This window comes from Syngnathus floridae, chromosome 4 (genome assembly GCF_059516105.1).
Source record: "Syngnathus floridae isolate MCC-2025c chromosome 4, RoL_Sflo_1.0, whole genome shotgun sequence".
NCBI classification, from domain to species: Eukaryota; Metazoa; Chordata; class Actinopteri; order Syngnathiformes; family Syngnathidae; genus Syngnathus; species Syngnathus floridae.
In genome coordinates this window covers 9246304-9271126 of record NC_142416.1, presented here as the reverse complement: position 1 = coordinate 9271126, position 24823 = coordinate 9246304, and the positions used below count along the sequence as shown (strand labels likewise).

Here is a 24823-nt window from a genome sequence, read left to right as displayed (position 1 = left end):
TGTCTGACGCTTGTAATGAAAATGCACACAGGCGGGTGTGTGCGCGTGCAGGCACTCGTGTGAAAAGACGAGACAACAGACAATATTGATATAAAGGAGAGCCTTTGAAGTATAGCATCAAAAACAGCGATCAGATGACCTTTGTAAATATTACGTGACATTTCAACTGGTAATATACTGCATTCTGAAAATATACAGCTAATATCCTGAACTAGCTAGGAAACTATGATTTTCAATGGAGAACTGAATACTGCAGCACTGCCAAGTTGCATAAATGATATATTGTGGTAAGATGTAATAATCGTGCTGTACAGTTAAAAAAAAAAAAAACATTTTTGGTGGTTTGTTCAATCCTTGAGGCTAGCAATGAAATTTGCATCAAGGAATATGAAGAAAATTGACATATTCCGCAGTCTCTGACCAGCCCTCATGTTCTCACCCTCTTTCTTCTCTTCTGATTGGGAAATATAGCAAAAACAGCCTGGGCAGTTCAACCAAACCACACTTTTGTGGTTCAGTAAAATAATATAATAAACGATGCTTCAAAATATTATTTCACATTAATTTGTGAACAGTTCTGTCTTTTTAGCAAAGTCGCTCTGTGTGTGGCTGAATTTAAACTTGAATCTCAGAGGGTGGATTCTTTTAAGTGATTGCTGATGTGATCACCATGTGGAAGCCACTCAGCTTGATGCACACACAAACATGCTGCTTGGTTGATGCAACCAGTTTGCTCCAGGAAAGATGATCATTTAAAGTTGATATTGTTATGCACTCACATCAGGTGGCTCTACTAGACGAGCCTCCCTAATGAACATATTTTCCTGAATATCATCAGGTATTAACTTTTTACTAGACACCCATGCAGGGACCATCCTCTGTGTAGCACTCTGCTTGAGGTTGGTTTATAATTTTTTTCACCCATCAAAGATTGCTATGTCTGTGCATAGCCAATATTAAGTCAAAGGGTTGAGGCCTGAGCAAAAAAAAAAGCGCACTTACTCATCTGCATAAAAATGTTAGTTTTATTCAGTAAGTCTGTTCTTAAATCTTGATTAAAATACCCTTTGTGATTTATGGGTTTATCAAGCAAAGGTATGAATGTGCAAAAGACTTACCACCGCAAGGCAATCTTTATAGGTGTGGTGAGGCAGGAGGTGAAAAGGTCAGCGGGGAGGTCAGGGTTCATTGGTAGCAACTCGCTAGCCTCGCAGGCAGCCAGCTGGATACAGTTCTTCATGGAAGGTGGCAGCGGCATCTGAGCAAGTGGATGGCTAGGATTGATGGCGGCCACCTGCAAAGACATACCAAGACACTGATTCTGCTGGTTCAATTTATTTGAACACATCACATCGAACGTATATCAAGTATGAATGAAACTGGAGCTCTTTTGCCCCCATCCAGGCCTAAACAATTTCAGCCTTGATTATTACAGTGACTACATCGGGGAAATAATTCGAGAAGAAGGACAGATTACGATTGACATACAGGATATATGGTGTTCAAAAGTAACAAGATCATAACAATTTGTTTGGATGTGAATTAAGTCCCAAAACGGTGCAAACTACTTTTTTATGCCCTTTACTGCCCTGGGCGGCTAATATATCAGAATTTAGTCCAGCTCTGCAAAGGACTAAATGTGTGTGTGTGTGTGTGTGTGTGTGTGTGTGTGTGTGTGCGCGCGTGTGTGTGTGTGCGTGTGCGTGTGTGTGTGTGTGTGTGTGTGCGTGCGTTCCAATTTATAAGGAGGCGTGTTCTTAGGAAGAATTTTCTACCATACATTCTTAGAAAGTTCACAACACCATACTCATATTGAGAGACAGCAGACACTTTTTTCCTGACATTTTGATCGAACTCTGCACATTTTATCTTAATGAAATGAAAACATGGATGAAGTCAACATCCGTTCCATGATAGAATTTTGAACTAATATCAAGGCGATAGGGTGACATGGTGGGTGACTAGTTAGCACATCCACTGCACAGTTCTGAGGTTGAGGGTTTGAAACCATACTCCGGCCTTCCTTGTGGAGTTTGCTATTCTCCCCATTCCTGTGTGAATTTTCTCTGGGTATTCTGGTTTCCTTCCACATTCCAAAAACATGCATGGTAGGTTGACTGACCACTAAATTGTCTGTAGGAGTTAATGTGAATGGTTTACTTTTCTGCCCGTGACTGGTAAGCAACCAGTTCAGGTTCTACCCAGCCTCTTGCTCAATGATAGCTGGGATAAGTTCCAGCAAGCCTGTGACCCGAATGAGGACAAGAGAATGGATGGTAGGTTTATGCTGCTATATAATCAAAAGAACATTGAATTTGACGTAAAAGACAACACAAGTAATTTCTCTATAGGCCTATAAGACTTTCAGGCATGAGTGGGCAGCAGTTTGATGACGTACTTATGTGTAGCAATCTTGCTATAGCATGACTCTTTTTTGTTGTTGTTTTTAGCAAACAAAGCAGCACGTTCCTTGTGAGGTCCCAGTTGTGTCACCCTCAGAATTGCATCGTCGCCTGAAAGAAAATTTGGAGAACGTGTGTGCCACACTAATCCTTGAGGTAAATATGACAGCATTGCCAGCGGAAGCTGATTAATGCAGAGTATCCAGCGTAATTATCACATTAGCATATTGTAATCTCACAAATTACCATAAAAATCACCATGGCAGGTTTCTTTTCTTTGTCCTCTACTGTGAATATTAGAGACCAACGCAAAAGCTTGGAATGCTTTTCTTTTAAGTGACACTAATTAATGAGACTAATTCAACAGGGAAGGACTGGATGCATGTAACATGATCTCGATCACCACCACAGTAAAACAAAGCTTCTACAAAGCGACCACAACCAAGCAAAAGTATTCGTAATAGGTAGAATAACCCGCCTATCCACCATTTTCTATCTCAAATATCTTCATTAGGTGTGCATGGTACTGGAACCGCTCCCAGTAAACTTAATACATGCCGGAATAGTCATCAGTCAGTCACATAAAACATAAAGACAACCATTCACATTCAAATGACATTTTGTGGAAATGATGACAACCAAAACACCCAGCCTTCGGTCAACAATCCACACCAAAGGTCAGGCGGTTCTGCGTGTCTGCGCATCGAGTACAATTTGTTTCCTTTCAGTCTGAGAAAAGCTCCACAGCGAATGCAGTGAATATGTAGGCTAAGTGCACACAGAGAGTGATGAGATATTTAAAACAAACCAGGTGGCCCTATAATAGCGCACTCAGGAGGCGGCATGCACACATGGACGTCAAAAGACTGTTGCTGTGCAGGAAGTTCTCCGCAGCAACTGAGACATCCTAGATTTCCTGCAGCTCTCTATTTCATGCCGACATCTTCATCGACAGTATGTCTTACCGAGTATTCCAAATGTGAACGTATCAAAGCCATAAGGCTGAAAATGGCAGTATGTGCCGATTGTATGCTTATGTGCACCACCAATGTGCTGTGTCACACACTGCTATGAAAAGGATGCTTGACCAGTGGGTGGGCAAGGTGGGGGTCCCCCGCTGCACGGATCATCTTTTGAATGATTAAAATGTCCCTTCATCTTCTATGACCCCAGCACGTTATGGACTTCCTGCATGAGTGGGTGTGAAGAGCAATCGCTCAAGCTTTGTAGATGTTACAATATATGTCACTTTCGCTGCATTTACAGGGGCAGCTGTCATTTAATCCACTACCAGAGGGAGTAGTAAAAGCTATTTAGAATTATATTTATACATCAGTTAACACTGACTGGTAATGTTACTGCTACAGATAAATACTTTCAGTGCAAGTTGGTGAAACCAAAGAACTGTACAGGATTACTTTGGCAACAATTTGCTCAAGTTCTTTTCAAAACAAAAGAAAAAAAAGGCTTTAAATAGGATAAGTACAGTGAAGGATTTTTATCAGCTTCTACTGTCTTCGATCACAAATGTGTTTTGCTCGTTGTGGATGTCCTCCACATTTTACTCTCGTTTTGCTCTATTCAAAATAACCAACATTTGTGTTGACATAATTATCTCTTGAATTAGGGGGTGGGAATCCCTTGCCACCTCAACATTTGATTCAATTGTGAATCTGAGGGCTACAATTCAATAAGAATTTGCACCTCAATGCACCTTGAATAATTCGTATTTATCCACAATTTATTTATATATATATATATATATATATATATATATATATATATATATATATATATATATATATATATATATATATATATATATTTTACTACTGTAAACTCCTCTTTTTGGAATGACCCATATTTCCATGATTAAAACAAATTCTACAAACATTTACTTCCATTATGTTTAAAGGGCATGTTTAAAGATATATGTATGTTCGCCACCACACATACGCATGTCACATGTTTTTATCAAAAGGATAAAGAATTATATACGTCATTAAACAGCATACCCAGGGTAAAATTACTGTATTATAGGTGTATGTTTCATTCAATGAGCCAGCTCTCTCATAAAGAATATATTTATGAATCACATGAATAACTGTGTGTGTGCGTGTGTGAGTGTGTGCGTGCGTGCGTGCGTGCGTGCGTGCGTGCGTGCGTGCGTGCGTGTGTGTGTGCCCACCTCGAGCTCCTGTTCTCGCTGCAGGGCGAACTGTTTAAAGGACGTGACAATGATTCCAGCATTGGAGCAGTCATAAACAAAAATGGAGGGGCTCCCCATCCAGGTCTGAAGGTCATAGATGGATAACGGGATGTACTGGGTGTAGTTCTTGAAGAGGAACACATGAGAGTGGTGAAAGAATTAGAGTGGTGTGGCACCATAAAATTGATTTAGTAGAATTATTAATGATCAACAACGTCAATTTAAGCGAAATGTGGGTGATCAAACAGGAATGGGCTAATGATCAGACATCACTAATGACAGTCAGGTTGCATTTCTTTTCGTGAATGAAATGTGCATAATGAACAACATATTGAAAAGATAGCCGAGGAAGAACAGAAGCAGCTAAAAGGACACTACAGCTGTGGGTGTGCTGGGGATCGAGTGGCAGCTGCTAAGTTTAGAAGACAACACTGCATCACTGCTCGCTTATTGAATAGGGGCAATGAAAAACTCAAAACAATATTTCATGTCTTCACTGAAGATTAGCACTGGGATAACAACAAGCAAGCTGCAAATTATTTGGTTCCTACCCCCAAAAATCTTTTTGGAGTGTTTCATAACATCCTGTTTTAAGATTGATTTTCTTATTTGTTAAAGTATTAAATCTAATGTTAACTCAAGCATAAACCTTGTCTTAAACAGGTAGGACATCTCAAATTGTGGTACAATAAGAAATACTACATTTATCCCCAAAAGACTCATTTCAATAAATCTCATTTTAAAATCCAGTAATAAACTGAAGTTGCTTCGTTCATTCATTGTGCCATATATTCATTCCGTCAACGTTTTTATTATGTTAATAAAGTAAGTTTTTGATCAAATGTTTGTAGATTTTTTTCATCTCTATGCCTTCATGTGTTTGTTTATTTGTTTTACTAATTATATGAAGACATAGGCTTAAGTACTTCCCTTAGATATTGTATTATTTTCTTGTTTTCAGACATTTATTGCAATACAAGTTAGCTGGGATGATTGGAATTTATGGCCATTGACAGCAGGAGTCTTTTGGGTGTTATGCATATAATAATGTGGTTGATTAAACGTAAATGCCACATTGAAAACATCAAGTCATTAGAATTGGAGGATAAAATGAAATTTCAATAGTGTATGAATTAATGAGTGATCCAAAGGCAAACGTTTTCTCCCGTAAATTAAACGCTCAGGTAAATTGTCACACCAATCTGGCACATACGGCATTTTTTAGGCTAATAGTAAAATAAGATACCCTTTATTTAAATGTTGAAGCACATTTATGACTTTACAAGGGGATTTACATATATTGACTCGAACTCAGCCGTGATTATAAGCTTAATTTAAAATTACATTTTGAATTCCATTGCAAATAAACATAATACGCTCTCAATGGATTATTAATGAGCTGAGTGTTACCTTATTAAAAACCCAAATTTCTCCATTGACAGTGGGCCGTGGAACCCCATGTCCATTGTAGTGAAAGAGGACCCGCTCCTCTTTGGCATTTCGCCTGAGAGACGTGCATAGCTTTTTCACCTCATCCACTGTGGGGTCCAGGCTTTGTTTGTAACGTGCCTGAAATACATAAAAGAAGACATGAGCATGAATGAAATGATCAAGAATTTTGCTGTACAACAATTTAAAATTTCAGCCTCATTTAGAGTGCTTGGTTAGATGAGTAGTGCAAAGAAAAAATACTAGGGTGCTTTATGCCGTTTTATCCTTTTACTATGGGGAGAAACTCTCCAGATATGCATAGAATAAATTCATATGTCATATACATATTCACCGCTTAACATCTCTGCAGAACTGTGAGAGAAAGTGCCATAAAAACTAAGACTAAGCATTGCCTTTATATTCATCGTATTAAATGATGCAACGCTGACAGGGATCAGTGGGACTGCACGGGGGTCAACGAAATGAATGAATGTTATGACAAGAAGGCTCAGAGAAGAGGCACATACATTGAACATTGAGTAGTTAAACATATACAAGGGAGGCGTACAAATCCTCATGAATGTTTGCTACTTTGTTGTTGAATAATTTGTTCATGGTGTGCACCTTGTGAGTACTTTGTACGAGAGAAAATAATGGCACTAGTATAATTTGTGAAGTCAGACATTAATAAAAAGAGAAAGTTGGGGGGGAACACCGACCAACCATCTTTGAGTTGTTTACCATTCCGTTCAGCAGAAGAAACCTCAATTTAAAGGACCCAGAGTTTAGATTTAAAGGACAGAAAATCCATTTAAAGAGTCCCTTTTTTACAGTAGCTGTCAAAGTATGTTAGTTCCAGAATAGGCTGCCAATGGCCTGTTGCATAATCAACAGAAACTAGTCCATGTAATTCCAACTGCAAGTGTCACCGATATATACAGTAGACTAGAGCAGGCTCAGAGATGTGCCTATTTGGCAGCTATGTTGGCACGGGTAACTTGTGTTGCATGTGTGACATGAGAGCTGAAAAATAAACTCAAAATAATATAGGTTTCAAATCAAGCCTTCCTGAAGTGTGACATGAATGAATCCCCAATGTTGCAGCTTGATGGTCTTAAACCATGATCCCCATGGAGGCACTTAATGATACGACAACCTCTTGTTCACGGCTGACAATTTGCAGATACAGTTGTTCACAAATTAGTGAATCTTAAATCATCCAGGCTTTTGACAAAAAGGGGACACTCCATTTATAACCAAACGAGACAGTTAACTGTTTCTTGCTAGGTTTGCCAGTAGGTTGTTTTAAGCTAGTAATTTTTATTATTTTACTTACAGGCACAAATTTCCAAATATGTGCAATACTAAGCGTCACTTAAGGATATTTTGTCTTATAAGTGCATCCAACATAGAATGAAAATCATTTTACACCATGTCCAAATGTCAGAAGAATTGTACATTCAGTTTATTCGAGAGCAGCCCATGACCGGAGCTATGTGTCATTTCACCCAGGACAGTATTCCTGCTGGGGCCTGTGGGCATGGCTGACTCAGTTCGCAGCAGGTCTGATGAGCAGAGTGAGCGGGGACACGTCACCGATCCATCACTGTGAGCCTCATGTTGCGACTATGCAGCCATTTTCTTTTCAATGTCAAAGGTGTAAACTATAATATTTTCAGGAATGTCTAAAAACACATTGCGGAAATTAGAGAAATAACACCTCATATCTCAACAGTCGGGATTGACAATGAGTAACATCAACTGACATGTGTCTTGATCCATCTGTGCAGAGATCTCGAATCTCAAGTGTGCATCTCTTCACAGAAGGTGCTTCGATACGATTCACGATACATAGGCTACGAGACCATTCAGGGATCTAAATTATTGGGATTATGATTCGAACTGGTCTAGCTTTTCTCATGTTTACATCCCTAAACTATCCAAGTTAAATAAATTCAAAGGGAAAAAAAGTAATCAGCTGTATCTGGTATACATCTCTCTTAAGGTATAATTCAATAGATATCTTGATGCAATGATTTTAAAATGTAATGATTCGATTCGGTTGCTAAAATCATAAAACTTCTGAGACAATTTTTTTTTTTTTTTTTTTGCACGCCTACTATATCAAGGTATCCTAGAGAGAAATGTCCTGCCTAGTGTCAGAAATCTTGGTCTCAGTCGCAGGTTTTGCAACAAGAATTTCTATGAGCCCTGAACTAAATCCATCCATCCATCAATTTTCTGAACCACTTTTCCTCACGAGGGTCACGGTAGCCTATCCCAGCTAGCTAACTGCGGCCAATAGACGGGGGACACACTGAACTGGTTGCCAGCCAATCGCAGGAAACACATAGTTGAAAAACCCAATTGGCTTACGACACATATTTTTGGAATGTGGGAGGAAACCGGAGTACCCGGAGGAAATCTGCACAGGGAAAACATGCAAACCCAACACCGGAAGGCCGAAGCCAGAATCTAACCCACAACCTGCACACTCTGAGGCAAACGTGCTAACCAATGCGTCACCGTGCTGGCCCTGAACTAAATCCTATTGATTTTTTTAGATGTTATGTAAACGAGCATTAGGAATGCCTGCATACAGCTCACTCAATCCTGCCTGATAGAATACACGAATTTGTCGTCTTCGGCACATAAAAACAGAAAAAAATGATTGGCCATTTCCATACATTAGAGCAGCATTTTAATTAAAATTCCAATTTAATTCCTCCAATGTCATGCTGGAAATTGTGATGTCAGTGTAAATCAATGAGCAGAGGCCAGCTACACTAATGTCTTTGGATGTCAGGGTTAAATGTGATTGCTTTTAAAGATGGACACCCAGGCAGACATCATATTACAAAATGAGCCTATTAAAAGGCCACTACTAGTCAGGTCACTGATACAGATATCCCTTACTGCCTTGAGACAGAATATGAGGGAGAGGAGTGCAGGCCATCAGTAGAGCAGGGGGGAGCTATTAGTTGAAAAGTGAAGGTTCATAGAGGTACACTTACAATCTAGACAGAAGGCCGGCCCACTAATTAGTCCACAGTGAGATATAGAGGGCTTAGCATCCACCAACAAGCTGGGGAAATATTAAGGCTGACACGAGGGAGAGAATTTGGACTGAAAGATGCTGTGCAGCTGTTAACAAAGCTGAGTGTCTTGTGACATATTGATATTTTTTCTTTTAATGAGGCCAGGGACGTGAGGACCAATAGCTCCATCTGCAGAGTGAATCATCAGAAGACGCTCCACTTTAATAGAAATCAATTTAGAATATAAAAAAAGCCTAAACAATCACATTGTGGAGTCCAAGAATTTGAACTGCTGTTAAGCGAACAAAGACTTCTCACTTAGCATATTTTCTTTAATGAAAGACAATTTTGGGGTAAAATGTACTTGTAAGTTTTAAATCAAAACACATTTTCTACATTCTGGTATCTTAATGGAGAGAGTCATATGCCCCAATGTTCATGTTCATTGCACTGTTTGAAATATGTAAATTAGGGGCAGGTTAGGTTGGGTTTGTGAGTGCAGCCTCATTAGTAATCATGAAGCAAAAGGTACAATTTGCAATTTTCCCATTTTTTTAATCACATTTGTAGCAGAAACCAAAATACCCAAAGCTTGCTAGCTCGTTCTGAGCTAGTGTGACCTCTTTCGTTTTAAAGATCTTAAAAAATGTTGCTGACATCTTGAACCAAACCTTTATCCACACCTTTCAAGCCAAAAGCGCTGATGACCCCAAAAAGTGAAGGTGCCTCATTCATCGATAATTTCCGATGTGTTGCATGGAAGAAGATACATGCAGGAATTCGGCCAAAAAAAGATAGCCAGCCAAGCTTATACTGTATTTGAACAAGTCAGCGATTCTGTAAGATACATGACTTGCTAAAAAAGTAACTCGTAAAGCCGCGGGACCAGCAATCTTGTGGTTTTCCTCCACAATTAAATCATAAAGTACATATTCAAGCACGGACTCCAAAAGCAAACATAAAACTTTGACGGTAAAAATTAGGAAAAGTGTTCAGTAATTTTATAGGAGGCATCCTGTAGTGTCCTCCACTTCTCATTAGCGAGGATGTGACCTCACAGTCAAAATGATTTGTGAACACTGGAAAATGAAATTCGTGCCCACAGGTTTAATGTCTCATTCCATTTTTTTGTTGAGACTACAAGCAGCTTTGTACAAATATGCTCACTGGCAACCTCAATCATTTCAATCAAGTTGTTTTTCTGACAGTACACTTCACATTTATATTATTATAATTTATGTTTTATGATAAACCATCAGGTAGGGGAAAAAAATCCTAGTAGGCAATGGCGGTATAATTGATTCTGATTCTGATATGTGGTATTTCTGGCTGCTGGGCAGTGTAAATGAATCTTGTTTTGAAAGTGAAGCGAGTAACAGCTTTACTGACTCGTACCAATTGTGCATATTGTGTGTGTGATACTATTATGTCGACGTCAAATGTTTTCTTCGCTCTGCACTAAAATGACTTGAATAGGGGGAAATAATCAAAAGCAATCCCCTCCTATCTTCAGCATGGTACCTAACAGCAGAATTTGACAAACACTGTATTTGATGATAGAACCTGAAATGATTGGGTGCACAGGGCTGCCACAATGCCCTGCCAGATCACTATGTGATTATTAAAATCATTCTAGAACTTGTTCCTCAGCATTGACATTAAACTAGGCATATGGGATCAAAGCAGAGGTCAAAATCACGGTAAGACAATTTGCTGTTAAAACAATGTGGATGGATAAATTGAAAAACAAACCAAGGAGCACTGTGTTGAGATCAGATTTCCAAAATGCACAGTGAAACATTTAAAATATGTAACAAACGTGTGTATTGTATGTGCCAACAGCCTTTAAGAAAAGTGAATAAAACCAAAAAACAACAACATGCACTATATTATTTGCTACTTTGTTTAAATTAACGGACAAAACCATTTCTAAAACACCTAGGGCTTGAAGTAAAACGAAACAAATCAAACCTTGTTGACTGCAACATAGTGCAGTTGGCCAATCGCGATACCATGGTCCAAAAATGAAATTATTTGCCAGAAGATTATTTTTGAAAGCTAAAAACAGGGAAGAGAATAGCGGAAGGTGGTGGAAAGAAAGTCAAGGGAAGAATTTGACTATGAGGACTCTGATGCTGGTATTACAGAGCAGGAGAGCAACAGAGCAACACGAGGAAAAAGTTCACTTCCAACAAACATTACAGCACATACAGTCACAGGACGAGAGGAGTGCAAATCTATATTGCAGTACACTGACTGAACCCACTCGATTCGATCAGTTCAAAACCAAGCCCAAGCGGTCAATGATTAATTGTAAGGAAAAGATTAGTTAATGTTGCAACTGGTAGAATGCTGAAAAAGACAACCTGACGTTCGACCACCGTTAATTGCAGCTTCTTGGATCAATTATAGTTAGAAATGAGAATTGTTCAAATGATGATAAAAGTGGATGATATAGCATGGTCAGTAAAAAAAAATACTTTGATTACCCATTTGAATAAATACTTAATAAACTCATATACGTACTTTGAATTATCAAATCTTCAGGGCTTTCTTTTAACAATGAGCAATGCTTAAAGGTTTGCATCATTTATCATTAAATAAGACTGAGGTTTTTGCTGGGTTAGATACATGGCCTGGTGCACCAAAAAGTCAATATACACAGATACCACACACACATACACACTGTACACAGTTGAGATCTCAGCTACCTTCGACATTACTGTCACATCTGAATGTGACAGGTTTGAAATTGTACTATCTGCTACTAGTATACAATACAAAAAAACAAAATTGTGTTTCGCAAACATTTTTGTCATAAATTAAACTGCTGGTGTAAAAAGTTCACTTTATCTAATGAATTTGTTGACTATATTCCCAAGTGAAGAAAAAGTGACTTTCAGCTTTGTGGACGTGCTGAGTCACGCATGATTTTTTTTTTTTTTTTTTTTTTTTTTGGAACAGTGGATGGCTTTCTGAGCTGACCCAATATTTGCAACCTTAGGACTGACGGTACCTGGGTATTGGTGCACTGACCGGGGATCGAACAAGTTTGAAAGGCAGGAAGTTGCATGTACCACTAGACCACCATTGCCTTTCTCAGAGCTACTATGTGCATTCACCATATGGGGAACATACGGTAACGCTCAATTACAAACATCACTTTTAAAAGAATGTGATTAACTCGCTTGCCTGGGAGCTAAAATCAATGAAATAATGTTCCTATTTACGAATCCACACTTGCGCAACAAAATGAAGTTTTGAGTCCTCAAACTCTCTCCAATTATCATTTTGATGGCACACAGAAAATAAATTGTTTGAACATCTTGGTAGGATACTATTTGGGGTAAAAAACAGCAAGAATTAATCCATGTGCTCCGTGAAGTTACGACTGTGACTTGCCACAAGGAAATGAAAGCCTAATATTAGTTTAGAGGTGTAGTGGCGTGATGGCCGTAAGTCCTCCTAATGTTTTTTTTCTGTGGCTCCATTTGGACTAAGTGCATGAGGAGAGCCAATAGAAAATCATTAAGCCAGTTTCCGCAAGACATTATTCACTCTCTAGCTTCCTGAGACAAAGCTCTCAATTGAGCTCAAATAGGATTTATATAATTATATATAACTATCTACAGCTCACTATTCCACTTTATCATGGTATTAATCTCACTATACAAAAATTACTGCCATATCACGAGAAAGCTCAATGCTGCAGATTGAGTCACAGTAAAAGTGGAGTGGAGATGTGCACGCAGGAGAAACTTGTCCTTTGTTTTTATTGCGGGCTAAATCCATCTTGATACGCTTTAAATTTTTCAGTGTTTTCCTACAAGTTTTGGTAAAAAGGCATCTTCTAATCACATATCACTGTGCACATCTATACCTGTCCATCCAATGCTTTCATTCATACGCTTCAAAACGTTATTCCTGCTGCAGCAATAATCATGCAATGCTCCCAATTCAACAAAAGTGTCCATTGAAAATTTGTCTGTTCACTGATTTGATAGTATTTATTGATCTTGAAACCGAGAAAATAGAGAGCGGCAGAGTATGAGAAAGAATTTGGGATCAGCCCGTAAGAAATAGTTTTCTAAAACGTTTGACTCAATAAACGTTTACTTATTTGAGTATTATTGTGGCAAGTGAAATTGTCGAATGATTTGCTGAGTGTTACGCTGCCTTCAGCTCACATCATGAGGGCAAACCAACACTTTTACCTAAGCCATTTGTGTTTTGCTGACAGTGTCACATCCTGGTGTCAATATACTGTAGAGTCCCGGGAAGGCGATCACATCCGGCCTAATGTTGTCAAAACTTGATTAATCTTAACTGCCATGGTCCAGCAGTTAAAAATGTTCAACAGTTTTCTATGTTGCTTTCCACCAGTTCTGAATACGATTGGATATCCCCCAAAAAACGACCTTACCCATAAGGCATCGCGTGTCAAGATCAACACTTGGCTTATTTAACCTTAAAAAATATGATGAAAAGGCTGAAGTCAGCTCATGATCCCGAACATACAAGCTCATCTGTGAAACACTGCAGCAATAACGTCATGATTTGGGCTTGAAAGGCTTCTTGTAAAGGCTCACTCATCTTCATCAATGTAACACTTAACAGCAGCAGCAAATTGAACTCGGGGGTCTACAAAAACATTTGGTCTGCCAATACAAAGAAAAATGTAATAAAACAGAAGGAGAGTCTTCATAATGCCACCAAACATCACCAAAATAAAAGTATTGGTCACTAAGCTAATTAAAATGCTTGAAACAGCAATATAGAGGATTGAGGTTCAAAAGTGCGAGACAATATCTCACCAAGGCGGCGACTGGAGGAACAAGCATGAATCCAATGTAACTTCACGGCCCACTTGTAAGATACTGTTTGGAGATGTTAAGTAAACACCTGCAATCATCTATAACTTTGTTGAAATGTGTTGAGACGTGTGGTTTCTGTAAAAAAAAGGATAAGGACTAAAGCTATATTTGCCTACAAAGGGTAAATTGTTACATGGTGGGACTTTGATAGCATGGCTTGACAAGACGAACAGAGAACACAAGTTGGGTGGGATGATTAAGAAACAGCATTAAAAAGTCTTTAATATGTATCAAACAAAAGCTGATCCAAGTGGAATACACTTTGGTGGTGACCAGCTTTTACAATCTTGGTATGTTTTGTCCACACAGTCACCTGGCTGGGTGGATTATAAATAAAATAATTTTAGAAAGAGCAATTTACCACTCACAGGTTCATTGAAACTACCATATTTTCCGGACTATAAGGGGCACCTAAAAACCTCAAATTTTCTCAAAACCTGACAGTGCGCCTTATAGTCCAGTATGCCTTATATAAAACGATAAAATAGAGAATGATTTGATTTGGATTAAAAATCTGACATGATGCAACCTGGCCTGTTTACTGCAGTCACAAACACCAATATCACCCTTCTTATTCATACAACAATAAAACATTATTAACATTATTGATATATTATTGTTTTCACTATTTCAAGTTATTATATTGTGATTGCATTAATGGTGTGCCTTATAGTACGGTGCGCCTTATATATGGGCAAAGTTTTAAAATGGGCCATTCATTGAAGGTGCGCCTCATAGTCCGGTGCGCCTTATAGTGCGGAAAATACGGTACTGAAGATGCAACAAGACATATTTCTTACCCATTATGAAAATACAGCCATTCTCTCTCACCCAATTCAAATAATCATCTCTGTGGATTGGAAAATGGCCAAAGCAGAGAGAGTGGGAGGAAGTTTAGGTAAGTAAAGTGAGTGGGTAGCAACTAAGTGTGTTTACCACATTTTCCCTGGCTGTAAGGGTTAATGCAAAACCACAAAAGGCAAACACAGAAATGAATTTGTAATGATGGGCTAGCAGTAATTTGTGTTCTGAGCACAGCTTTTAAACTGCTTTGTGATGAGTCTTGATTGACTCTAATGTTCTCATGTTCTCGTGTAAACCATTGCTTTGACTTGTTGGAGTGACATGACAGGTAAATAGTTTACGCATGTCAATGGCGATAAAGTAAGGAATGTGGCTGTCTGTATCTGCCCAGTGGCGCTGTATTGCTGTAGATAGATATTGAAGCTGAGACGGAGAACAGCTCGCAGACTCCCACTCATCTTCCTTTGCTATACAACCAACATTTGCTGCTGACCTGGGTGAACAAAAGCAAAGCCAGTGGTTCTTGAGCTTCTCTCTCTCTCTCTTGCTTCTCTATGGTGGCTTTTACCTTCGACAAAGAAAATTGCTGCTTCTACTTCTATTTGGCAAAAACAACTTTTCACAATATATGACGATTACCGGTATTGTGACAAACTCAATAATAACTAATATGACAAATAAACATTGTTGTAAAGCTTTACAGAAGGAGGTCAGGATCCAATACTTGTTTAACTGGATTTACAGATATTCATGTGTGGCTTCAAATTCAATTCAAATGTAATAACATCAAATACATCTCAGCTCAGTAGGTTGGGCTTGCTTATGTTTTAGTCACGCTCGGGGTACATTTTCACATGACAAGAAATACAGAAAATATGTTCATGCCACTCAACACAACAACTCACTTGGACAACTTTACTGAAAAAATGTAAACTGTCTGAAATGTATGAAATCTACAGAGTTAAGTCATTTCTCATAAGAACTAGTAATAATAAAAACAATGAATTGTGTTAAGGGTAGAGATTGTAAGAGTTAAGAGAGAGATTAGTAAGAGACTGAAGTCAGTAATAATCATGAAACATTTCTGGTATTACATCGCACACTGTTCAATTAATTTTCTAGAAGGGCTTGGTTTAAAATTTCAACCTGGTATTTCTACAAGTCAAACCAAGAACCCAAATGATCATGAATGCTTTGCATGGTAGGATGATTGAAGTAGCATTACAAATAGAGGTGACAAAATTAACTGAATAATCAACAGCTAATCGGTTAATAAATCAATAACTGTTTTAATAGTTGTATAATCATTTAAGGGTATTGTTTGATTTAAAATTGACCAAAATGTATAATTTTAGCCTCTCAGCAGTAATTCATCTCTAATTTCTGTTGTCTTTCATGAGAGCACACTTATCTTTCGTGTTTATTCAAAATAATACATTTGCAAACATTTGATTTTACTTGACCAAACCAGTAACCGAATCAGTTTCAGAAAAGCTGCCGAGTATATCATCAATCCGTCTCATGTGATATCGTTTGATTGTTGTCCAGTAGTTTTTTGTAATCATTAAACACTAACAAATAAACAACAACAATGGGTTTGAAAGACACTAATGCAATTTGATTATTAGGACACTTGAAAGAATAATGAATGGAGTATACCGTTTTCTAAAAATGTTTGAAATTGACAACCCTTATTATAAATCTGTCTTACAATTTTATTGTTCAAACGTTACAGAGCCTGGTCAGTCACACATTTCAAGTATCATTACACAGCTCAAGGATTTAAGACCAAACACTTGTAGTGTCTAGATTACAGAGACTATTTTGTTTTAAAGATGATACAAAATTGCAGTAATATTTACAAAATGATAGCAATGTTGCTTGCCAGTTAAAAATCTTGCATCGTTCCAATGACTGATTAAGATACGCTAAACATTTTGAAAGAATATTATTATTTACTTTATTTATTTTTTAAAACAAAAGCATGTTTTACACATGAATTCCTCATGTTGGACGCAGTGGACAAAAGTATACAAACACTAACTTGTAGCATTCAATGAATTCTGTAATAAAATGGTCAAAGAAGCGAAAGACATGGGGAAGACAAGAAAAACGTGTCATTTCTAAAAGAAGAAAGAAATGTCATAAATACACGATGGTCAAAGTTGATTGATAACAAGCAATTTACAGTAAGTTGCCTAAACTTAAATGAACTGAAATGTATTCAAAACATAGTAGGGCTCAAGTTAATTAATTTAATGTTATGGTCCCTGAAGAAGAAATGAATGAGGCTGTTTAACATTTTAAAGTCACTCACCCTTGGCTGCCAATTTTCATATTGCTTCTGCAGGTTGGCCCCAATAGTTTCCAGGGCTTTCTGTGGACTCATCGACAGAGGATCTGACAAACAGAGTTTGTAACACATTTAACTGACTTGCTTGCTTTTTCACAACAAAATAAAAAAATAGAACATTTTTGAAAATATGTATTATACACTTTTTCATTTGACAATACGCAAGTACCGCCAAAGTGTGCATTCCCAATGATTTAAAAGGTAAAAAAAGCAACCCTAAACAAAATATTGCAACATGAAAGCAAACTTGGCTATTTGTAACTTATTTTGAGCACAACGATTGACCAACTTGTGGGTGTGATGCATTGTGGGTATGGCAACAATAATTGCAGAAAAAAACTGAAGAAAAAAAAAAGGATTCGAATGATTTACACTAATATCAACCTATCGAAGTATTGATTAAAGTGAATTAATAAATTTCCTCCTTTAAACTTTTCCACCTTTTGTAATATAATGTTTGTTGCTTATCATGCTACCCCTATTGAAACTGTTTTCAGCATTTTTGGCAGAGTATTGGGGCTTATTGACTGCCCCTTCACCGTCAGTCTGGTTCCAACAGTGCCCTGTGTCTTTCTACCATTTTTCCCCATTTTTGTGTATCATGTTGGGCTGTTTGAATTATTTTTATTGAACATTTGTCCAATATGCTACAATCACCAGGAGCTTGGCCCCAAACGTGGAGCTGGCTGACGAAGAACGCATCACAGGAGATATGACGGAGGACAGAAGCCAGCATTGAAATGAAAAAATCAGGTGCCGAAGTCTATGTTGCTGTGCCTGACCAAGGTCTATGTTGCTGTGGGCTGGAATGCAGTTGAGTTGTTGTAGAACTTCACCCAAGTTTGCACTCTGGTTTATACTATGTATTAATTATTACATTGCTTGGAAAGAGCGCAAAAAACTCAACAGCAAGCATACATTATGCATACATAATAAGAATCAATTTTATTTTGTCTTCAATTTCCGTGATAGTGTTGTCTTGTTTTAAAATCAAAACTTACCTATCCAGCACTCCAATCTGGCGCAGGGGGATGTCTTGACGACATCTGGGGGGTCCACTCCCACATTGAGACACAACACCAGTGCTACACTTACAGTCTTCATCTGTGGTAGAACAACACAAAATAAACCTTACACACAGATTCCACGATTGCAAATGTTAAATTGAACAGGACACAGATGCTTTATGTTCAGAACACTTTAATCCGAGCAACAAACACCAAAATGTCACCCAAAATGGATACTGAACAATCGCTATTTAATTATAAGCTTTTCCCATATAAAATGGTGTGCCACAATCATCTTGCCATGGTCTGTATTAACCACACTGAGACATGTGACATATCACTAGAGCAATGTGGGGGCTACATACGTATATAGCTCACCACTACCAGTGTGTGAATATGTGAGCACATAGATAATGTATCCATTGTATCCATCTTTGAGCGCTATTTAAATATGATGCATTACTATTATTCTTATCAAATGACTTTTTTTAATTAGAGCTGCCCCATATTGTATTGTAGTTTTGTCATTGCTGTCGGTCTATTCACAATGGTCATACTGTAGTAGTCATCCTAAATCATCTTATAGTCCAGCAAACCAAAACTCAGATTGAATTGAAATGGTAAATGAGTGCAAGAGTGATATTGGTGACTGGAATTAGTTGCCTTCATGAGTACTTGATACCTTGAAACAAGTCCGGTATCTGCCTGATATTGATATTGGCACATCCTTATTCAAAACTATTAACGATGATCTGAAATAATTATTTTTTTTAATTTGATGATGAGTTTGTTGTTAACTAATTAATCATTGCACCTCTACTAATATTATTATGTGATTAGCGATAACAGGTATAAATATCAAGATATGAAATGTCCACATCAGTGCTAAGCGACGTTTTAGAAATACTGACGCAGACTGACCCAGACAGGTATGACAGGAAGATCTGGTAGGAGACTGTGCTTCTACAGTATGCATGCTGTGTGTGCTGTGTGTTTGTGTGCTGTGAATGTGCTGTCAGGGAGGTTAAGACCGCTGGTGTTGTTAAGGTAATTAAGGTGCAGGCTACTTTCTCATTGACTGAGTAAAAGGTCAGTGCAAGTGGGACATAGCTGGACCCAAAACACGCACATAGACACAGCCTCACAGCACTGTAAATCAACCACACCTGACCTCCTCACATGCCCTTTTACGTACCTGGATGGTGTACGTTTTTTTTGTCTGTGTGTACAATATCTAATGTTCAAAACTGCACTGTGTGTAATATATATATATATATATATATATATATATATATATATATATATATATATATATATATAGATAGAGAGAGAGAGAGAGAGAGAGAGAGAGAGAGAGAGAGAGAGAGAGAGAGAGAGAGAGAGAGAGAGAGAGAGAGAGAGAGAGAGAGAGAGACCGTATTTTCCGCACTATAAGGCGCACCGGATTATAAAACGCACCTTCGATGTATGGCCCATTTTAAAACTTTGTTCATATATAAGGCGCACCGAATTATAAAGCACATAGAATAAATAACTCAACGTTGCTCAAACGTTAATGCAATCACAATATAGTACCACTCGAAATAGTGAAAACAATAACAATATATCAATAACTCAACGTTGCTCAAACGTTAATATCACACAACACACAAAATAAACACGTAAATCTTACTTAAATAAATTAGTCCTCATCCACTAATCCATATTGGTCCATATATAAGGCGCACCGGATTATAAGGCGCACTGTCGGCTTTTGAGAAAATTGGAGGTTTTTAGGTGCGCATTATAGTGCAGAAAACACGGTATACATATATAATACACGCACACACAGACTGGATACAGTGTGAAGCAAAGATGACTTCACACTGTATCCACATTGTAAGGGAAGGTAAACGTCAACTTGGATCTCTTGTATCGATCTTGTTTCCAAGACATATTACAAAAAGAGCCTAAGAAACCATGGCAGTTTTGCCCTTTAAAACACAAAAGCTGAGATGACAGCAGCCTTTGGAGACATATTAATGTCAAATCCAGAGAGAGATATATTATTATTAAAAAAAAAATTCTGACATGGTGGGTAAAATGTCAAAGAAATGACTTGGCTTTCATAACGGTAACCAGTGTGGTTCTCTAAAAATCGTAAACAAAAAAAAATAATAATAATACATAACAAGAGGCAGCCCAGTTTATTCTAAGTAAAGGTGAAATTATATTAGTATTAATAATATCTACAGTACGATACAGTCATTGCAATTAATCCATGCTTTCCTACAATTTAGTTGTTTCTAACCAGGGTCCAGTGAATGTAATTTTTGACTCAAACACGATACAAGATAAACATTTGCATTGAATTAATGCAGATTAATAAGGCTTGAGGTTCTCTTAAACTTTTACATCACTATGAAAAACATTATAACACAAAGTTAATTAAAAGAAAGTTCCAAAAGAGGCTTAGTGTAGTAAACTTACTGTGTAGGAACTCGCAGCATGGCTTGATGTTAATCAACCACTTTAGAATGCGCGATGGAATAGCCTTAGCTGTTTGATATGGTAACACCAACAGAAAAAAATCAATATTTTGAAAACAAAAAGCTTGAAAAGTGAAAACAGCTTAATAATTAGGACAGTTATATAATGATGGCCATCTACCTGCCGAATAAATGCTCAAAACAATGCTGTAATCACTGATACTAAAATAATCTGCATTCACCTCAGAATATATTTGATACAATGTTTACACAAAACGGTTTTCAATAGTAAAATGGCAGTCAAACAGGCAAAAGGGAAAAATATCAATTCCCTTCCCTCCATATGGCAAAACAAAATACAACTATACAAATATATGAATTCATTCATTTTAAGAAACACTTATCTTTTTTCACATATTAAACAGTGCATTTATTGACTGCAAACCTATCTGACAAAAAAGGCTGACAAAAAAAGGTTTTATCTGTATAATCTTTTTTCCATTTTGATGAATATGCAATGCACCCAGGAAGTATTTGGTGCTTCACTTTCTGTGCACACTATGTTGCTCCCTCATTCTTAAATGGAATAAATTAATCAGAGCTTTCTACAGCCTATCTGGAGTCCACCTGCAGTAAATTTCGGTTGACTAGACATGATTTAAAAAAAGGAACACATCTCTTTATATCTATAAGGTCCCAAAGGTCGGCACACAAACCGAGCATGAAGTCAAAGTACTTGTCTGAATGAGGCACAAATAAACACACGGGTGCAGAAAATGTTCTGCTGTTTGCAAGATTACAATGAGAACAGTTCCATTTATGAATTGAAGAAGTTCTAAGCCACCAAGGGTCTTCCTAGAACTGGAAACTTGTCAAAACTGAGCACTTTGGGCGGAACGGTCTTAGTCAGGGCGGTGGCAAAGAACCCGATGGTCACGCTGTCAGAGCTCCAGCAATCCTCGGTGCACAGACGACAAAATTCCAAAAGGACAACCATCTTTGCAACACTCCACCAATAAATCCTTATGGTGGAGTGGCCAGATGGAAGCCACTCGTTAGTAAAAGGCACATGGCAGATCACGTGGAATTTGGCAAAAGGCACACGAAGGACTGAGACTGAAAATCATCTGGTCTGATGAGACGAAGATTGAACTCTATGGTGTGAATGCCAGTCATCATCTTTGGAGAAAACCAGGCAGCGCTCATCACCTGACCAATGCATATGGGAGATACGTAATATAATAAATTAAAGGCTTCCGCAAACTCTTCGCCAAGGATTCATAAAGTACACTTACATGTATTGCAAGCTGAAAATAAGCATAGTGAAAACACCAGTAAAAGTAAAACGAAGCACTATATACAGCCAGCACAGCCTTGTATAAGTTTAAAGTTCTTATCCAGCACAGCTAACATCACACATCCATAAATCAGGAGCTTGTGTTCTCATTTCCCTCTATCAGTGCAAGCAAAGACAGTCTGAAAAACAGCTATGGCTCAACGGGTAGACTAATTATATTTCCATTCATTTATAAGAGAAAAGATGATTTAAGATACGAATGCTTTGACCTGAAATACAGTCAATGATTAAAGGGTTCACATAGTATTTTTGGCAACTTTTAGGTGTACATATAGATGCCTGAGGACATTGCATGCTAAAGCTAAAATCAACCTGCTTATAATAATTGACAGCTGTCCTACACACATATTAGGGACTTTTCAGCTATTCTGATTTGCTCCCTATCAAGAGTCCCATGCCCCATTGCCCCCAGCTCAGCCATAATCAATGGCGCTTGATTATTCCATTTGTGATGGTTACAATCAGTAAAGGTTATTACCTCATCCAATGTCAGCCATTTGCACAGATCACAACCCTCGAGCAGCAGCGATTTTAGAGCATTTTGACTGATACGGCAAGAACTGCAGATTCTTGCGTTCTATGATATATTGACTCAACCAAAGAAAACAATGACTCTCTTCTTTCATCAGAAAATAATTAGTTTGATTGTACCTTCTCCATTCTCCGGTAATTAGGAGTAGATAATAAGGTTGAAGAAAATTCAGCCGCTTTGCCACAGAGAAATAGCTTGTGTGTAACTTTTGTCAGACAAAACGGTGACTTTAGTTGCAACATTTTTGCGTCAGTGACGCCGGTAACAACTGAAGCTGCAAACATTTAGGAATGGCTTTTGATTGGTTCTACTGGTGGCTTGGCTCATTACCACTCAAGTGCTTGTAATTTAAAGGGAAGGAGCATTAGATCCATATAAACCCCTCCCAAATAAGAAACACATCAAAAGACATAGAACTTCCTACTAAGCGTTTCAATTTTATTAGGTTATAGGTTAAATCATTGATTTGTCAAGTTTGATGCAACACTCCTCAGTTAAAAGTAATCAATATTACACTAGGCACTGGTGCAATGCTCTCTCTTGCAGGGTCAAGTTTTGATACCTCTACACGTATCAAAATGGAGACATCAGAATCGATGCTGTTTCTCTGTGCTGGTGGTAACCCGGAAGTACTACTAACAGTAGTAGAAGAAATATTGTTGCCATTAAGTGTAATAAAAATATAGAAAGATTATATAGATGTATATGATTGTTTTCTTAAAAATGGATGCAAAGTTTATAAAAAGTATGGATACATGTATCGCGATACGTATTGTATTGTGAACTTTTATCATTATACGCATTGTATTGTGAGGTTGTTGGCATAAAATTAACAAATCCTACATCAACAAATGTTTACATACTCTATCTCTTCAGGTCAAGGTCTAAGTTCAGGGGCCAACACTGCACTATGTACATTCTGAGTGCTGAGATACTAAAACAACGTGACACACAGGATTGGAACGAGCAGGACAGAAACCACAAACATTACAAACTTTACAATTTACCACTCTTAAAACATCAGGGATTATTTACATTGAGTCATTTTTTGTGAATGAACAGTGCTGCAATCTACAAGGTTTCAATGTTTTTTTTCTTCCAAGCAGACCATCAACTGCAGCTACAGCCCTGACTTCCTCCTATATCTGAAACCTTATAGCGATTACATGGCAAGCTCAGTGACCGCACACAAAATCTGAATGCACATGGAGTCCAAGCCATAAAGGGGACCAAATTTTAACCAATAGGTAATACAATTGTGCAGCCTGACACTTCACCTTCATGCTGTGAAAGCAATGCATATCTTGTTTGTGCACACATGGCTGCAACAGCAGAATATCAATATCTATGAACCTCCCACACACAAACCTTTCACTGTACTCACAATGTCTCAAATCTCCTCAAGCGATTACAAGGCCAAAACTGTATATGAACAACTGAAAGGAATGATACCCCACATGGAACCACACATTTTTATTCTCAGGGTTGTAGAGAGGGACAGAAGCAGTCCAGTCAGACAAAGTGGTTAAGAAGGCTGGCTCAGTGCTGGAGAAGAACGAGCCCAGACAATATTGAGACTGGTGCAGAGATGGATGTAGGACACGCTAAGTGCCATTCTGAAGACCACGAACTACCCTCTTTACCTCATCTTTGGTGGGGGGGGGGGGGGGGGTGTTCAGCTGTCTCAGAGAGCGACACATTTCCTTACAGTACTTAGGTCCTTTGTTCCCAGAGCAATTAGTTTGATTGAGGGCAATAGCTTGGCTAGGACTCATTAATTTACTTCCATCATTTGAACACTAAATACTGACTGGAATGGATGGATGGATGGATGGATGGACGGACGGATGAATAGAATAATATTGAATAAAACAAACTTCACACTAGGCATGGGACAATTTCCAGTTGGATTATTGTGGTTTTAAAAAGTGAAGGTTTCAATAATCACTGCCCGGGAATGAGCTTTTGCTTTGTTTTGTTTTGTTTTGTTTTTTGGGGTACTTGTGGGGCTTGCAGAGATCAGTTAACCTTTTTGAGGTCAGTGATGAGAGGCCATCTGTTTTTTTTCTGAGATCTCAGCTGAGCAGAGGAGGGGCGAGCAGTTACAGGGAGAGGAAGGATGGAGGGTTAGGGTTAGCAATTGGCGCTAACGCCAGTATACTTACGTGGATCTCTTTTTGCAATGTCACTTAATGTCCGCCCCCCCCCCCCCCCCCCCCCCCCCACACACACACACACAGACTCTTAGCCCACAAAGAAAACATGAATAGACTAAAATTATAAAAGGTGCAAATCATGAACACCTGATGTTACAGTGAGGCTTCTTTTCCATGTTAAAAAAATGTTCA

At 38.1% G+C, this 24823-nt stretch overlaps 1 protein-coding gene and 1 long non-coding RNA gene across 7 annotated transcripts in view; one reads left to right on the top strand and one right to left on the bottom strand.

Annotated features, from left to right (window-relative positions):
- Window positions 1-24823, bottom strand: part of rptor (regulatory associated protein of MTOR, complex 1) — a 97464-nt gene that overhangs the window by 70821 nt on the left and 1820 nt on the right. For 5 of the 6 annotated variants that reach the window (XM_088373080.1, XM_088373078.1, XM_088373077.1 and 2 more), the window contains exons 3-7: window positions 18113-18215; window positions 17076-17158; window positions 6022-6180; window positions 4591-4737; window positions 1119-1294 (exon numbers count right to left, since the gene is read on the bottom strand). In XM_088373080.1, coding sequence (XP_088229206.1) covers window positions 1119-1294; window positions 4591-4737; window positions 6022-6180; window positions 17076-17158; window positions 18113-18215 — 668 coding nt within the window. Of the gene's footprint in view, window positions 1-1118; window positions 1295-4590; window positions 4738-6021; window positions 6181-11051; window positions 11300-17075; window positions 17159-18112; window positions 18216-24823 lie in introns of those variants that run through there. The other variant, XM_088373081.1, reaches the window with a different exon arrangement.
- Window positions 2501-23104, top strand: LOC148398792 (uncharacterized). Its single transcript, XR_015857926.1, has 4 exons — window positions 2501-2558; window positions 7555-7650; window positions 17772-17897; window positions 23022-23104. It is a non-coding gene; the product is annotated as an uncharacterized LOC148398792 (long non-coding RNA).